The sequence below is a fragment of the Drosophila kikkawai genome, chromosome 2L, assembly GCF_030179895.1.
Source record: "Drosophila kikkawai strain 14028-0561.14 chromosome 2L, DkikHiC1v2, whole genome shotgun sequence".
NCBI lineage: Eukaryota > Metazoa > Arthropoda > Insecta > Diptera > Drosophilidae > Drosophila > Drosophila kikkawai.
This window is the reverse complement of record NC_091728.1, coordinates 10,667,726-10,684,903: the sequence shown is the minus strand read 5'-3', so window position 1 is coordinate 10,684,903 and position 17,178 is coordinate 10,667,726. Positions and strand designations below refer to the sequence as shown.

General features: G+C 46.2%; 4 protein-coding genes across 4 annotated transcripts; 2 read left to right on the top strand and 2 right to left on the bottom strand.

The window, feature by feature from the left end:
• Positions 1-166: 166 nt before the first annotated feature.
• Positions 167-1,790, top strand: Nfs1 (Nfs1 cysteine desulfurase). The gene is made up of 2 exons (XM_017177573.3): positions 167-362; positions 429-1,790. Exons 1-2 carry the CDS (start codon positions 239-241, stop codon positions 1,685-1,687), a joined length of 1,383 nt encoding a protein of 460 aa, XP_017033062.1. The 5' UTR covers positions 167-238; the 3' UTR covers positions 1,688-1,790.
• On the bottom strand, positions 1,780-2,819 carry Hacd1 (3-hydroxyacyl-CoA dehydratase 1). The gene has a single exon (XM_017177574.2). The coding sequence runs from the start codon at positions 2,698-2,700 to the stop codon at positions 1,966-1,968; it is 735 nt and encodes a 244-aa protein (XP_017033063.1). The 5' UTR covers positions 2,701-2,819; the 3' UTR covers positions 1,780-1,965.
• A 5,831-nt stretch (positions 2,820-8,650) lies between these two features.
• LOC108082096 (uncharacterized) lies at positions 8,651-9,986 on the bottom strand. The gene has a single exon (XM_017177391.3). The coding sequence runs from the start codon at positions 9,928-9,930 to the stop codon at positions 8,716-8,718; it is 1,215 nt and encodes a 404-aa protein (XP_017032880.1). The 5' UTR covers positions 9,931-9,986; the 3' UTR covers positions 8,651-8,715.
• A 388-nt stretch (positions 9,987-10,374) lies between these two features.
• On the top strand, positions 10,375-11,859 carry Rh5 (Rhodopsin 5). The gene is made up of 3 exons (XM_017177510.3): positions 10,375-10,709; positions 10,768-11,114; positions 11,169-11,859. Exons 1-3 carry the CDS (start codon positions 10,471-10,473, stop codon positions 11,732-11,734), a joined length of 1,152 nt encoding a protein of 383 aa, XP_017032999.1. The 5' UTR covers positions 10,375-10,470; the 3' UTR covers positions 11,735-11,859.
• Positions 11,860-17,178: the final 5,319 nt, after the last annotated feature.

Sequence of the window (17,178 nt, the reverse complement as noted above, 5' to 3'; positions counted from 1 at the left end):
TTATGAATAATATTTCTTTGTAATTCCAAAACGATGAGGACTTCGATGTTTTATTATTCAGTTTTGAAAAATTTAAATTACCCGCGAATTTACATTCAATGTAGTTTTGCGGCATTTCTTAAAAATGCTAAAGCGGTCACACTGATTGCTAAGAGGTATTTCTTGAAACTTTAGCCACATTGATTGTGAAATCCGCCTGATAATAACGAAAAACACTCGAATTAGGGATTCCATAATAATGCAGAAAGTACTGGGTCGAATCCAGGCGCAAATCCTGCGCTCCCGAGCCACCAATGCCCTCGCCAACGGGGTGAGGCATGAAGCTACCTCCGCCAAGCCGAAACCGGCGGCCACATCCAAAGGTAAGCGAATGAGTCCTGTCCCCTCCGATGTGAGATAATCAGCGAATAATACCCGAATATCCGCAGAATTCCGTGAGCGGCAGGTTCGCTTCAACATCAAAAACGAACAGACGCAGGGACGACCCCTGTACTTGGATGCCCAGGCCACCACACCGATGGATCCGCGTGTTCTGGACGCCATGCTGCCTTACCTGACAAACTACTACGGTAATCCGCACTCGCGCACCCACGCCTACGGCTGGGAGACGGAGCAGGCGGTGGAGAAGGCGCGCGAGCAAGTGGCTCAGCTGATTGGGGCAGATCCCAAGGAGATCATCTTCACGTCCGGAGCCACAGAGTCCAACAACATATCCGTGAAGGGAGTGGCGCGATTTTACGGTACCAAGAAGCGGCACGTGATCACCACCCAGACGGAACACAAGTGCGTCCTGGACTCGTGTCGTGCTCTGGAGAACGAGGGCTTCACGGTCACCTACTTGCCGGTGCAGGCCAATGGAATCATTGACCTTAAGCAGCTGGAGGAAACGATTACGCCGGAGACATCGCTGGTGTCCATCATGACGGTGAACAACGAGATTGGCGTCAAGCAGCCCATCGACGAAATCGGAAAGCTCTGTCGGTCCCGACGGGTATTCTTCCACACGGACGCCGCACAGGCAGTGGGCAAGATCCCGCTGGACGTGAACGCCATGAACATTGACCTGATGTCGATATCTGGTCACAAGATCTATGGCCCGAAGGGTGTGGGCGCCCTCTATGTGCGACGCCGGCCCAGGGTTCGCCTGGAGCCCATTCAAAGTGGTGGCGGTCAGGAGCGCGGCTTGCGAAGCGGCACTGTTCCGGCTCCCTTGGCTGTGGGACTGGGAGCAGCTGCGGAGCTGGCCCTTCAAGAGATGGACTACGACAAGAAGTGGGTAGACTTTCTATCCAATCGCCTGCTGGACAGGATTTCGAGTGCCTTGCCGCATGTCATCCGCAACGGTGATCCCGAGGCCACCTACAACGGATGCCTTAACTTGTCCTTCGCCTACGTCGAGGGCGAGTCCCTGCTAATGGCCCTCAAGGATGTGGCTTTAAGCAGCGGTTCCGCGTGCACTTCTGCCTCCCTGGAGCCATCCTATGTGCTGCGTGCCATCGGCACAGATGAGGATCTGGCGCACAGCTCCATACGATTTGGCATTGGACGCTTCACCACCGTCGAGGAGGTGGACTATACGGCGGACAAGTGCATCAAGCATGTGGAGAGGCTGCGCGAAATGTCGCCGCTGTGGGAGATGGTCCAGGAGGGCATCGACCTGAAGACCATCCAATGGTCGCAGCACTAATAATCGTAAACGTTAGCCAGTTAGTCAGTTACTGTTACCCCCCCCAAGACTCGGGAGATCTGAGATCGGGCCCCGGGGCAAAAATAAATTAGTTGGAAGAGTATCTAAGGTTTATATTTGTACACACAAAACCACTTATACCTAAGCTTAGTCCGAGCGAATGTGCTTGTGCAAGAGGTGAGGCAAGAGAGACCCCAATACAGCGAACGCGGCTCCAAAGTGCGCGGGCCAAAGATATGCAAATGATGCAATAATTTGCATTCGTCGCTGGTCAGGGTTCAGTTGGCCTTCTTTTTGGCTGCTCCACTGGGCGCTCCCCCCAAGATCTTGCGGCGCTGGGCGAACATGTGCAGGTACAGCTGCGGGAAGATGGGGATGTAGCCCAGCATTACGATCCACAGGAATCCAAAGTACGAGAAGGTGGCGTTCCACTTGTTGGGCATCACCACGCTCCATACACTGTTCTCGCGGGCATAGCTCTGGGCCCACCAGAAGCACAGCAGCTCCCCAGTCACTCCGATGGGATACAGGACAATGAAGGTGGTGTAGCGCAAGAAGACTACAAAGTGGGGCACCACCTTAACGATGTTTAGAGCGTAGTATCCGTATCGGATGATCTCGGTAATGGCCCAGGCGAACAGGGCAATCGGCAGACCGGGCGACACCTTGCCCGTGGGCGTGGCCATCACCACGCCGACCACGACCATCATGCGGCTGAACACTTGGAACCCAGTGACCACTGGGTTGGACTTGACCAGGCCAAAGGACGCGTTCAGGATCTCCACAAAGGCGGCGTTTTGAAAGATGATCACGGCCAGCCGCGTGTACTCCCAAAGCGTCTGCTGTGCCCGGAACTCGGGTCCTTGCAATAGATAGTAGTTGACCAGCTGCCACAGGATGTAGCTCCAACCGGCCACCTGTCCGGCGTTGTACGCGAACAGATAGAGCTTCGTGACCGCAGACGGCTCCTTGGAGGCGCTGGGCTTGCTTGTCTTGACCGCCTTTGCTGACATGTTGGCTGCTTGAACTTTCACCTCCGCCGTCGCTGCTGGTTAACTAATCACAGTCGTTAAACTTATCGGTGTCGCGCGACGATTCCGAAGTCGCTTTCACCTGATTATTATTAGTGGGACCGCCTGGCGAACTCCGAATTAATCCTCAGAAACTGAACACCTCAGGAAAACTTGAAGGTTTTGGTCACACTGTGCGTGAACTTCGAGTTACTGAATTTTTCCACAGTGGAAAATTATATGGTTTGGGTGTGGATTGTAGGAGGCTAATGTGTCTGGCTATATAGTACCTTTTTTAATTCGACGTATTCGTAGTTTTAATCGAGGATTACAAAGTCGAAAGTATCACAAATTAATTCTTATAGTCAGCTATTAAAAAAAATTTCAGTAACCGGTTTTCATTTTTTTAATTGGAAAAAAAGGTCCTCACCATCGAAATCCTTTTAGTAGCAACCCCGACTAATTAACAAATCTTTCAGCATCGAATAGCTTTTTATATTGAGAATATATCAATAAAAAAAAACCTCAAATTTACTCAAAATTTTGTTCTTAATAGTAATTTTTTTTTTTATTGAAGCCTTAAAACAAATAAAAATAAATTCCCAATTCGAACAAAATTAGGCCATATTTTATACATCTTTAAATACAGTTCGAAATTTGTATACTTATTCGCACTTTCAGCCCCACTGTACGCCGGCAGCTGATGTTTCCCAGCCGAGCGACGGCTGGTTTGCGCGATGAGCCAGAATGCCGGCTAGGATTTCTCATCGCCTGGTAGAAACCGAACCGAAAACCGAACGTGTCTGAAAAAGTCCGCCATCACCACGAGCGGTGCACGTCCCCACCTGCCAGGGCGCGTGTGTGGTGGGGCAAAAATCGTTCCCCAGCTATGGAGCGAATCCGGTATGTGGTTCGCTCAGCCTGCGATTGTCGCCGTTGTCGAATTTCATTGTAGCTTGCCGGCAGTCGTCGGAATTGGAATTGGAACTTCTGTTCCGAATCGCATAGCACGTGTTCCGGACTGCCGACTCCTTACTCCCGGAGTGGCGGACCATGTGGGCGGAGGCCTGCAACCACGCCTACCGTGCGAATTAATTTGCTGCTGCCCATTTAACGCCAATTACTAACTACTCCCCTTAAAAGCCGACGGGGAGGAACGTAATCCCAGCCAGTCAAATGGAGGGCGGGGGCGGCGGCAGGGCCTTATCAGCTGCGACCGCCTTATCAGGTATCGCTGTTCGGACTCGTCGTCGGACGGGCGGAGCGGCAAATTCAGACAGCAGCGCCCACAAAGGCCGATTGGACAAAAAATCCAAACGAGACCCCGCCAAAAGTGAATTCCCTCTTTTTCACCAGGCGACCAGAAACCGTAGCACGGCAAAATGGCAGCGAATTCGTGCGGCGTTTGTGCAGTCCGCTGGTCTCATGGGTGCGAGCGAGACGACGATAGTTACACGATGGCAGGGGTTTTCAATGTGACTGGTCGTGCCGGTGTGCGTGTGTGTGTGAGCCGGCGGCATGCGTCTGTGTGGGCAGGCAAAGAAATTCGCAAGGCTGACAAATTGCGGCAGTTTAAGGCCATAACTAGTGTGATTATTAAAAGACTTTAAGCCGAACAAACTCTGCAAACTCAGGACTTGCTCTCTCACTCACTCTGCCGGGCAAGTGGGGACAGCAGTATTGGCGGCTGTAAGGGCAAAATCGAATCAAAGTGCCTGGTTCAACGACTGGCTGACAGATGGCGCCACCTCTAAGTGGGGGCAATAAAAACCTGCGGGAAAAAGGCAACAAAAACCCAATGCTACACGCCCACAAATGCGAGCCCTGCTGCGCACCTCTGCCTGTCTGCCGTCTCGCTTTCTCTTTCCCACTGTGCAACACAAAGCGGAGAAAACGGAGAAAAAACAACAACATTGTTTGTTTGAACGGCAATTTCTAATGCAAACACACTACACTCGCCCCTTTGCAATCGCTCGAACATTTTGCTCAATTTTGAGCAGTCATTTTGTTTGCTCACATCACAGGCCAACAGAAAACGGAAAATTGCCCCCAAACGCTCAACGCGACCGAGGTTCTACGACTATAACTATACAGCAGTACCAATGCCATTACCCCGTGCGATAAGATGGCGAGCGTGTGCCTCCCCGCCTAGAAACCAAACTGCATGGCGACGCGGATCATGTAGAGAGCCCCACAGCCGTCGGCGGAAGTCGGCGGCGGCCCACTCCGGCCGGACATTTTGTTTTGTGCCCGTCATTTTGCTTATTGCACAAATTTGTGCTGGGCCAGCAGCAAACCACAGAAACCTCAGCAAACAGCTAAATCTGGGCAAAACTATCGCCTAATGCCGGCGGCCGATTAACTAACGGCAAAGAAGCGAACTAAGAGCGTCCATTGTGGGCGTTCAACGTTTTCCCTCATGCATCGTAACAGGCGACCAGCGTTGGGCGGACGTAAGCTAAAAAGAGCCAACTATAGTTTCGTCGCGTGTGTAAGTATGTGTATGCGTGTGTTGCCCCAAGAAAAAAAAAGAAGAAGAAGCAGCTGGGGGAAACCTGTTTGCGTGCGTGTGTGTGAGCTGGCAATGCTCCAAGTTCCGAGATTCCGTCCATGCTCATGCTGCTCCCACTCCGCTGGCGAGGCGATGGTCAGCGTGAGGTGGTCAGCTTTTGATGTTTGCCTTGCCTTTTTTCTGCGGCGAGCAACCCTACTGCTCCAAAACGGGGAGCTGCTTAACAGGCGCAAATTAAGTGGATCCAAAATGAGTGGCAAGAAAAATTCCATTAAACTTTTTGTATGTTCAGTGAGATTATTACCACACAATTGATTATAATAATTAATTTTAATTATTTGTTATTATTATTTTCATAAGTGATAATTCAAATTAAATTTCATGTATTTACTAAATATTTAACATACCTAATTTATTTTGTAACAAAAGTACTCAATTTAATTATCCTAAGTGCAAGTAATTTTCCTAATATCAATATGCATATAATAATTAATTTTTTAAATATACATACAAATACAAAAATAAATACCATAAATATTAAATATTAAAATTGAATAGTTTTATAGTTGGTAAGTTTAAATAAACAATTTTCCTTTGAATTAGGTAAAAGTCCCAATATTTTACGAATGTTACTTGTAACTTAAACGACTTCAAAAACCCTGAACAACATTAATCTCACCTTGAACTTCGCCAGCTTCATGGCTGTGACCCACCATATGAACGGATAGCCTTGAACTAAATATGCTCCAAACAAAGGGGAAAACTGGAGTGACCCTGAGGCTGGCGACGCTCTAAATTACTCCATGCCTGGCCTTTTTGGAACAGTGCCAAGTTGAGTCGAGTTGCTCCACAGCTCGCTCCTTCACCCGAAGAGCCCCCATCCAAATCCAGCCCCATTCCCGGTCCCATTCTCTTTCCCATTCCCCGTGGAGCCACTGGCCAGTCGACTGCCAGACCACGCCCTGACCAAGCACAAATAAAATACTTGGAGCTGATTTGCGCCGATGCCGACGATGACGATGACGCCAATGCCGGGGCGGCGTCCACTTGTTGCTCGGTCGTGCGCGCCTGTTCCCGAAACTGGATTTTGGGGCCTGACTGACCGCACTATCGAGCACCGGACGGACAAGCAAGGCGTTGACACCGCCCGTGTACCAATCAACCATCGAACCGTGGACAAACCATCGCCCCAGTGCACCACCAACGATCAGCGCGACAGCCACTCCCACTCGGGTGGTGGCCCCACTGCGTTGGCGCTGCGTTGACTGTGGTTAGTTACCGCCACAATTAGCGAATAACCTTAACCTTAGCTTCCAAAAAAGCTCAAATCACAACCTGTGCTATGAGGCGCCCAAAGATGCCTAGTTGGTGGCCACAGTGCCACCCGAAATACAGCTCCAAGGCGAGGAAAACGCGCCGGCGAGAGTTCATTTAACCCGCCGCAACGCCACGCCACGCATCGAGTGAATACATCCGAAAGGAGCCCCTCTCCCTCTCCACCACAAGTACCCAAAAAACGAGGGGAACTTGTTTCGGCGCATCTCAATGCCACTTGGAGTCGACGACGACGACTATACGAGTTGCTTATGTCATCGACAGTCGACCAGAAACCCCATCATCGCACACTTCCCCCCTTCCACCGATAGTTCTCGCCCAAAAACAGCTCCACCAGTTTGCCAAAATTCGGTCTGACCTACTGATTGCCGAAAAAGTTTGCGAAATTTCGCAAAATTCGCGAAAATCCTTGAGTTTCAAGGTGCGTCCTTCACATGGCAATGGGAACGGCCCCCACATTACGGTCAAGGCGAGAGCTGAAGGTTGGCAACGGGCGAGGCTAACGAGAACGGGAGCGAGAACGAGATCGAGAGTCGTTGCGTGTCAGCAGAGGTCTCGTTCTGGCAGGGCTCTACTTATGGTCGAGCATATCGTTTTGTGTTTAGCTTGAGGAAGGAAATTTAATATGGAATTTGAATTATAAATTTGCCTATGAAATTATATGAAGTTACAAATAACTAATTTTAATAATGATTGTTTTTATGCTTTATATTTCTTTTAATATTGTTGTAAAACGTGAACAAATATAAAAACAAACGAATTACACTTTCAAATAGCCCTTCCTATAATGTGTAGGGTGCTCAAAGTGGCAACAACCCCTGTTTAAATTCTCGATACATGGCACGAATTCCGCCTCGCAACAAAGGCGGAGCGAATCAACTGCGGGTTGAGTTGTTGTTGCGCCTCTTTGTTGTTCTTTGTTTTTGTTTTTGTTGCTTGTTTACCCGTGTATATTTGAGTTTGGCCTGTTGTTTCTGCTACTGATGTTGTCGGCCTGTGTTCTTGTCGTCATGTGTACGTTATTTTCTGCCCGCCTAATGAAAATGTTGCTGTTTTTGTTTTTTGTTGTTGATATAATAAAACCGTCGCCTCCTCCGCACTGTTTGTTGTACAAACATAAACATAGCCAGCCAAACGACACGCCGCAAGAACAACAATCAGAGAGCGACCGGAATCGCGCAAGTCGAAGGCGATGTCGACGCGACGTTACGCGACGCGATTTTTGCCGTCGCTGTCAGTCGTGAAGGTGGGTCATTGTGAAATGACAGCGCCGAACCAACCAGGCGCGCATACACGCCCAACCGGCGACTTCGTGCGCCAGAGTGAGACAAACGCTGGGCTGGCTGTTATCTGGGGGTGAGTACCTTATAATGCAATATAGTGTCATCTCTGTCTGGCAGCAGCCGCCCTCGCTTGCTGGGCGCCGGTGCGCATTTTTGCATCTGAAAGAAACAGGTCGAAGGCAGCTAAACCCGCGAAAACGAGATTAATGTGAATGCCATGATGTTGCTCGAGGCGAATGCCGAAATCCGCTTGCTACTGCCGCCTGGGAACCGGTGCCTCGATGTCGGAAAATGTCGTGCAAGTGTTCGCTCGCACCGCATTTGTCGCTGCAAGCGCCCGAAAGCGACGTTAAAATTCGAATTTTACTTGCCGTTCTCCGTGGTGGCACAGTAAACGACAAGGATGTAATGGTATAATTACATGTCAAATGAATGAAAATCGGTTTTTTACCGCAATGTGTGTGTTTAATACATACTATTTTATGTTTTTGAAACCGGAAAGGGGCCGAAATGGCCCAAAATGGCAAATGAGAATGAATAGCGGCTTGCTCAGATCCCCATTGGGGGCGGCCAACACACTTAAAGCAGTTCACCTAAAATTGACTCCGAAATTGTTAAGAAATTCGGTGACACCGAACAAGTGGGTCAAATCGAAAAACCTAAGTTGTACAGTTTCGAGATAGATATTTGTTTAATCTAATATTTAAATGTATTTAATTAAACAATTGAGATTATTTAAATAATTCATGTGTAGTTGCTTAAATAGAACTAAAAGTTTTTGATATAAAGAAGCCAATATTAGAATATTATTGAAAATATTATAATTGAACAATGGAAATTTAGCAAGCTATTGTTATACATCATATCAGCTATTTTTTTAAACTTATTTTAACAACTTCTTAATCTGTATTCGGAAAATGGTGGAGAACGGGCGTTGGGATAAAATATCGTGTTCCAGGCCTCGTCCTTGTCTTCCCTACCTTGTCGATCAAGCGGCTCCTGGTGTCTCCGCATGTGCCTGTCGCTGTTTTCGTAAGTTGCAAACGGCTGCTGAGTGGCGTTTCTGAGAATTCCAGGATTGTCCTCACTTCGGTACCTGGGGAAATGCCGAGGCGGATCCACCTGCCTCGACCTATTGGTACACATGTCTCTCTTAACCTCTTTCACCCCGAGCAAGCACCTCTGGTTGGAATACTGCATGTACTGTGACCTTAGGAAGTTCATAAGTTGCCAGACTTCTGGCCAAACCAGCAACACGACCACGCAACTCCTTCCAAAGTCGCGGTAATCGGAGGCGTTAAGAATTAGGTAATAGGCGACGCCCCTTAGTAGGCGACAATGAAGGGTGCGAATGATCCGGTATCGCCACAGTAAGCGGCCCTTTTTAGATCCACCATAGACAATCCAAGCGCCAACCAACAGCATCAGGGATACCAAAGTGGGCCGTTCCTCGTACACCTGCTTGAAGTTGGCCTTGAGTGGACAAAGACGAGCAAAGCTGCGTTCTTCGCCCGATGCGAGCACAGCTCCAAAAACCACAACCACGCCAGCCAAATGAGCACCCAGGGCCGCTGCCGTACAATAAACCCAGAGCAGCGAATTCGTCAGGAGGGGGCAGCATATCCACAAGACAAAGCCAAATATGAACTGGGCAACCCGCTCTATATCGCAGGAATTTACCTCCAGGGTGAGCGCGAACTCGCTATTCGTGTAGATGCCATAGCAGGCGTCATTATGGGCACTCAGTGATATGATCCGATGCTTATTTGTCCCCAATCCCATCGGTTTCCCCTCAAAGTCCTCCATGACTCCGTAATGAGCCTGGTGAACTGCTTTTATGGATTCCGCCTTGTATTGCTTGTAGTCCTCGGCAGCGGGAATCTGGAGGCGCAGGCGACTGCTCTGGAATACGTTCCACAAGGACGGCGGTGTGGCTTCCTTGCAAAATACATGTACCTTATTGTGAACGTACAGCATCTGGAGCATCGTTTGGACATCCTGGACGTGTGGCTCGTTGGGACGCAAAAACGTTACCTCCTTAATGCCGAACGAGAATGCCGGCAGCAGTGGAAAAAGAAAGACAAGTAATAGATTACACCACATGATGTGAGTTTCCTTATTTTTTCCAGCTTCAAGTTAGAATGATTTTCCAAAGCTTTTCTAATGACTTTTTAGTTGAAAATAATAACAAGTTTATTTTACTTTTCACATAAGCTAATCATTAGTTAGCTAACTAACAATTATTGATTAAAACCTAAACTATTTTTGAATATTAATGTGTATAAATATATACATACACTTTAAGGCATATATAAGACTTAAGGCATGTATACAAAAATCAAAAAAATATTCTGCATTTGACCAATCTTAGACTTTTCTTTATTCGCTGACGCATTTGTAACTTGAGCGGCGTAAGAATGTCTTAAGTCGCAGCTAAGACGTTGGGATTATCCTTCTCAGGTATGCACACGCAGCCCCCGATGTGACATTGGCACCTTTTAATCCGTCTTAATTAGATTCTTTGGGTCGGCTATAAAAGCATTTTGATGGCACTTGCCGCAGGGCAGGCAAAGGTGAGACAAGTCACGGGCCGATATGTCGGCCACCAAAGGACTCTGAACATTGGAGCGGATAGAGCTAAAAATGCACCTCAATGGTCCCAGCGGGCCACTGGCCCTAATGAACGACAGCTCCGGCGGAGATGGATCCGTCTTCCCCATGGGACATAGTTATCCTGCAGAGTACCAGCATCTGGTGCACGCCCACTGGCGAGGATTTCGGGAAGCACCGATTTACTATCATGCAGGCTTTTACATCGCCTATGTTGTCCTTATGATATCAAGTCTTTTCGGTAATGGATTGGTCATCTGGATTTTTTCCACGTAAGAATAAGGAAACTTTTGGGAAATGCAAAAATCAAACATTGTTTTAAATTTATAGGTCTAAATCTCTGCGAACTCCCTCCAACCTGCTGATTCTGAACCTGGCCATTTTCGATCTGTTCATGTGCACCAATATGCCACACTATCTGCTTAACGCTGCCGTTGGCTATATTGTGGGGGGAGATCTCGGCTGCGATATATATGCTCTGAACGGAGGCATTTCTGGAATGGGAGCCTCCATAACGAATGCATTCATTGCCTTCGATAGGTACAAGACCATATCAAATCCCATTGATGGACGATTGAGTTATGGACAGATAGTCCTCTGCATTCTCTTCACCTGGCTGTGGGCCACGCCGTTTTCCGTTCTGCCCTTGTTTCAGATCTGGGGACGCTATCAGCCAGGTGAGTAATAGTAAATAAAGATTATAGAAAGACTTATTTTAAATACTCTTAAAGAGGGCTTCCTGACCACCTGCTCCTTCGATTATCTGACAAACACGGACGATAACCGGCTGTTTGTGCGTACGATATTCGTGTGGTCCTACGCGATTCCGATGACCATGATCCTAATATCCTACTACAAGCTCTTCACCCACGTCCGCACCCACGAGAAGATGCTGGCGGAGCAGGCCAAGAAGATGAATGTCAAGTCACTGTCTGCCAACGCCAATGCCGACAACATGAGTGTAGAGCTCCGAATAGCCAAGGCGGCATTGATAATCTACATGCTGTTTGTCCTGGCCTGGACCCCGTACTCCGTGGTGGCGCTAATTGGATGCTTTGGAGAACAGCACCTTATTACGCCCGTCGTTTCCATGCTGCCCTGCCTGGCCTGCAAATCGGTATCCTGCCTAGATCCTTGGGTTTACGCCACCAGTCATCCGAAGTACCGACTGGAGTTGGAGCGCCGCCTGCCATGGCTGGGCGTCCGCGAGAAGCAGAACATCTCCGGATCATCTGGCGGCCAGGAGAGTGTGGCCAGTGTCAGTGGCGATACGTTGGCTCTCAGTGTCCAGAATTAAGGAGTATCGTGATGGATTAGTGAAATGGATATGAACATGTATTTATGAGTTGATTATTTCTAAGATGCAATGAACTGCAAGAGTTCCAAAAAATACAAACCAAAAAAAGCTGGCATTTAAAAATATGTAGATTTATTTTTTCGATGGAAAATGTAGGATTATAAGATTTTTAATCATCTCTTCATTTTTATTATATTAAGCTTTATTTCGGAGATATGTATACTTTCTTTGGCAACAGTTTTCCCAAATGTTTCAGACGGCGCTGTGTTTAGCTGTGACAATTTCCGTATCCGTATATGTATCCGTATCTATTAGATACAAACAATTGATGAAGGCAAATCGAAACGACAGCCGCCACCCTCCGCGCACACTCGCGCCATTTCCCATAGGTGGTGGCAGTCGCAGTCCAGTTGCCAGTCCAAATCCAAGTCCCAGTCCAACCACCGGCGAGGTTGAAGAAGTTGTGCTTCTTTGTTGCTTGCCCGAGTCCAACCAATCCGCGATACCGAGAGCGCGTTTCAATTCAGCGAATGTTCCACACGCAACCAGGCCACCAGAATTGGTAGAAGCAGTTTACAACATTTCTACGCGGCCGTTGAAAGCGATGATTGGCTAGCCCAGCGAGAGGGCGGCGGGCAGTAGCGGGGGCGGCGAATCCAGAGCGAGAGGAGCATAGCAACAATGTTGCAGTTGTGTGTTTCCCACTTACACACATGCACACCATGACGGCGAATAGACCACGCCGCGGCCGGGTGGTGTGAGTGTGGCGCGGCAGCGGCAGAAATGGGGCTTCTTCTTGCTCTTTAAGAAACAACAAACATTTATACTAGGTCTCCAGGAGATTTAGCAGCGCGTCGGGCGGCGAGCGAGCGATTAGATTTTCAAGGGAAACTCAATAGAAACGCCGTTAGAAGCCGTCGCCACAGGTGCATGCACTCAGCTTCCCTTTCTTTTGGTCTGTGATGCTCACTCCGGATAATCCAATTTGCGCCACAATTCGATTCGTTTGTTTGCGACCGGGGGCTGTATGCTGTATGTGTCGTTTTCGACATTCCTCTTATTGTATGCCCGCCGCCGACTTGTTGCATGTAATAATAATAATAACGAACGAAACGGTATCTCGTAGCTGTTTAGTGGATGATTAAACTGAATTTAATCGTTTGCGAACAGGCGCTCAGCGGCACGAAGAAGCCGGGTCGGCCATTACGACCGCTGCGTTTCTCGCAGTGAAATCCATACGAGTTTAAATTGCCCACAGAATAGCTGCGCTGCATATGGTCGTCTCGCTCCCTCACTCGTTTGAACGTCAATTGAATACCGGTTGCGAATTTGCTGGTCAGAATAGTTCTCAGTTCGGTGCATTCTTTTATTTTATCTAAAAATATAACTATAATTAAATAAAAACAAGTAATATTAGAAATCATAATTTTGTTAAAATGTATACATATGTATGAGTAAATAACCATTAAAAAAGGTAAAAGAATATTTATTTTGTATAAATATTTAATTAAAAGATATGGTAACTACCTTCAAGAATATACAAAATGTAATAAATTACGCTTTGAAAAGGTTAACTAGGGTGTGTAACTATAATCATTTATATTTTTGATTTTATTAATTTTAATTCGCAAATTTCGAAAATTTGTTCTCTGGCAGTGGCATCAAATTTTCCACAGAGTACTCACCACGTCCGTAAATCGGTTATCTCGCTCACTCACTCGGCTAAACATCAATTGAATCCCGATTGCGAATTTGCTGGTGGAAAGTGTTCTTATTTCTTAGTCTCTTTTCATATTTATCATATTTAATTTTGTTATATATGTCTGAACATAAATAAAAATCTATTCATAAAAAAATAACCTTAGAAATAGTAATTTTTGTTAAAATACATAAATAATAAATTAAAAGAGAAGCTATATATTAGTGTATAAATGAAATTTATTTTTAAGACGTTATGATAAACTTTTAGCACGCTTTTAGGATCTCGAATTTGATCACAAGTCCTGGATCGTATAAAAGTAGATTGAATTTAGAAAATTTGAATAGTTCTTTCTCCCACAGTTGCATCAAATTTCCCCCTGGGCACCCACTGTGCCCGTGGACGAAAACAGTCGTCTCGCTTGCTCCCATGGCCCACAGATGGCAGCTGAGAGACTGCTGTTTCCCGGCATTAATCGTCTTTCTATGATTTTGGCAATCCTAATAATGCCAATTCATGGGGTGGGCGCCTGTTAACTAGCAGCAGGCTTACAGCATTAACATGACGGAAATCGATAACGGATGACGACGCAAAGACAGCACAGCAGCACCCACTCGGGCAAGGCCAGGTTTCGGCCGCTCCTGCGGCTCTGTTAACATTTGAACGTTAAAAATTCGATTTTATAGAATTCCAGCAACGCCCAGAGAGCGAGAGGGATGACGACGACGACGGCGATGGCGCACCGAAAAAGAGCTAATTACGAGACACCACCACAGAGACAAGCAGGCGGTAACAGCGAGCGGGGCGGCGCTAACAGCCAAGCTGCTACACATTCTGCGCTCCTCTTAGTTATTATGTCAGATCTGCAATGTGCGACTATAAAATACGTATGCCCGAATCGCGGCCGGCGAGAATTTATTGGCTCGTCGCCCCCGGCTCGGGGGTGTGAGTTATAAAATTGATGGCATAAACGTCTCGAATTTATAAACAGCGCACCCGCACATTGCCTCGCATTTGCTCAGCGCCTGTTGCCATTTTTCGAGTGTATGGTAACATTTTGAAGTCATTCGATGCGCCACAGAGTGCGCTGCCGCTGCCCCACCGATGACTGCGGGAGAGTGGATTTTGTCCGCTGCCACCCACTGCCTCTGCTGCTGGCCTGGTGGGAATTTTCGGTTGTATGTTGGTAACATTTTGCCGTCTCAAAAATGCTCGGGCACACCGATGGCAGCTCTGGCAACGCCTGTCGCGCCATCTCGCTCACATCCGCCGGCATGTTGGAATTTTGGGGCGGCATTCCCGACCGCATATTTCGGAATCTCAAAACGGCGGCATTCCACGTTAGGGTTGTCAGACCACCGGACGGGATCGAGGCGCTACAGGTGGCCGCGACGATGACTGCCGCGCGGCAACCCTGGCCGAGCGTTGCGTTCCACGGCCACTGTGCCGCATTCCGCGCATAACGAAGCCGTCTGCTTTCAGGTCTGCTTGCCTGTTCGGGCAGCTGAGTGAAATTTCATGCAGCGCGATTCTCACAAATTTCGAATTCCCCACATATTTTCATGTCTGTCGTGCCGCCGGCCTTTGTTCGTGTTATTGCTATTGTCGTGTATATTTTCTCACTGCTCGTGACTGTGACGTTGTTATCCGACGGTTACTCTGTGGCTTGACTCTCTGATAGCCCCCGCATTATCACTGGGATGTGTGTTGGGTGGGTGTTGACCTTGGAGTGGGGGTTCACGGACGTGATTTCTTGCATACATACATATGTTTAATAATTTACCTTGCAGAATACGATGTAATTTGATTTCTACTTTTGGATAAAAAAGGGGTTTTTTTTGTATTATAATAAAAATCCTATTATAAATGCAAAAATTATATTTTACTAAGTTACTATTATTTATTTTTTAATATTTTACAATTTACTACTGCCGCTTTTATTTTAAAAGATGAAATAAAGAGTCTTCGTACCATACTCAAGCATAATTTTTATACCCTTGCAGGGTATTATAATTTCGGTCAGAAGTTTGCAACGCAGTGAAGGAGACGTTTCCGACCCCATAAACCATATATATTCTTGATCAGCATTAACAGGCGAATCTTTCTAGACATGTCAGGAAGAAATCGATTTTTTTTGCCATTTTTGCAAAATTTTATAAGGGGTTACATCATTAAAATTTTTGATTTTGATAAAAAATTGAATTTTCAAAATTTTTAAATGAAGTATGCTGATTTTTTAACTGTAGAAAATCTTGCACAGAACAGTTTTCCGATTTAAAATTAATGCTCTTTTGGCAGAGTTATGATATTTTTAATTTTAAAAAAAATTAAGAATTTTTTAATATAAAAAATCAGATTTTATAATACAAAATAATATTTTTCAAAGTCAAGGAATTATTTCCGACCCCATAAACCATATATATTCTTGATCAGCATCAACAGGGGAATCTTTTTAGACATGTCCGGATGAAATCGATTTTTTGGCCATTTTTGCGAAATTTTATAAGGGGTTACATCATTAAAATTAGCAAAAATGGCCAAAAATTTTGATTTCTTAAATTTTAAATTTGGTATGCAGTTTTTTTAAATTAATAAAAACTAACACAAAACTGCTTTCCGAATCGAAATTAATGCATTTTTGGCTTAGTTATGATATATTTTAATTGTTACCTGCAAGGGTATACAAACTTTGGCTGGCCAAAGTTAGCTTTCTTTCTTGTTGAAATTATTATTAGTTATTTATCCAAAACTTAAAGATAAACCAATATTAAAGAATAATCTATAAAAAAAAATATATTTATTTGTAAATTAAATGGCACTATGTTTATTTTTAAATACCAACATATCCTAATATTTTTTTAAAAATATTGGTATTTTCATAATGAATAAACTATTGTAAATAAAATAAACCCTGCACTACATTTTTTAAATAAACAAAGACTTCCAATAAGTATCACAGTTCTTAGTAAAAAAATTAGACAAATAAATGCTAAAATATTACATAAAATCTTTAAAATATTGTCAATTTAATAACATTGATTAAATGTTCGATGTAAGGACAAGTCCACTATCTTCCTATCTACAAGCGCTGCCTGGACAAGAAGCGATGACAATCCAATACCAAGAGTCTGCAGGTAGTCCAACCAACTAGTTTTGTTCCAGTCGATCTCTGGGAAAGGGAAAGGGCGGTGGTGGGGCTGCCCCTACTTCCCCTCATCACCTCATTATTCCCTGCTCAGTTTACGCACTGGCGAGGCGACTCCTTAAATTCAAGGTGACTTGGTTGGTTTGTGCTCCTCCACCAAAGTGGATCACACAGTACCAGCTCCAGAGGCAGGCACCTGGCTGGGCACCCACCGCCACCTCCTAGTGGGTGGGTGCGGTGGCCTGGAGATTGAAGTGCCCGGTGCCGCTGGAGTTAGACGCACTATTGTCCTCTGCAAATCCTCATTGTAACAAGCGCCCAGAATCATTGTCTTACGCATACGTCGTCGACCTGACTCCAGACTTCGAAGAGTGCAGCAGCAGCAACAGCAAAACAAAAAAAAAGTCAATGCAAAAAAGTTGCCATAAAGAGACGACAACGTCCCCATCCCCATCTCCACATCGCCTGGCATCGGCATTGGCATCGCCCAAAAATAAATGCAACGCCTCCGAATGGCCAATCTTCCATATACCCTCGCATCTCTCTCGCGCCCTGACGATCTCCAGCCTGCGGATGCAACGTCGCTTCTGCCTGTGCCGT

Excerpts from the sequence above, each read along its gene's own strand:
- Nfs1 (XM_017177573.3), top strand. The coding sequence starts at position 239 with ATGCAGAAAGTACTGGGTCGAATCCAGGCGCAAATCCTGCGCTCCCGA. Across the intron at positions 363-428 it reads ACCGGCGGCCACATCCAAAG|AATTCCGTGAGCGGCAGGTT; the intron begins GTAAGCGAATGA and ends GAATATCCGCAG.
- Hacd1 (XM_017177574.2), bottom strand. The coding sequence starts at position 2,700 with ATGTCAGCAAAGGCGGTCAAGACAAGCAAGCCCAGCGCCTCCAAGGAG.
- LOC108082096 (XM_017177391.3), bottom strand. The coding sequence starts at position 9,930 with ATGTGGTGTAATCTATTACTTGTCTTTCTTTTTCCACTGCTGCCGGCA.
- Rh5 (XM_017177510.3), top strand. The coding sequence starts at position 10,471 with ATGCACCTCAATGGTCCCAGCGGGCCACTGGCCCTAATGAACGACAGC. Across the intron at positions 10,710-10,767 it reads GTCATCTGGATTTTTTCCAC|GTCTAAATCTCTGCGAACTC; the intron begins GTAAGAATAAGG and ends TTAAATTTATAG. Across the intron at positions 11,115-11,168 it reads CTGGGGACGCTATCAGCCAG|AGGGCTTCCTGACCACCTGC; the intron begins GTGAGTAATAGT and ends ATACTCTTAAAG.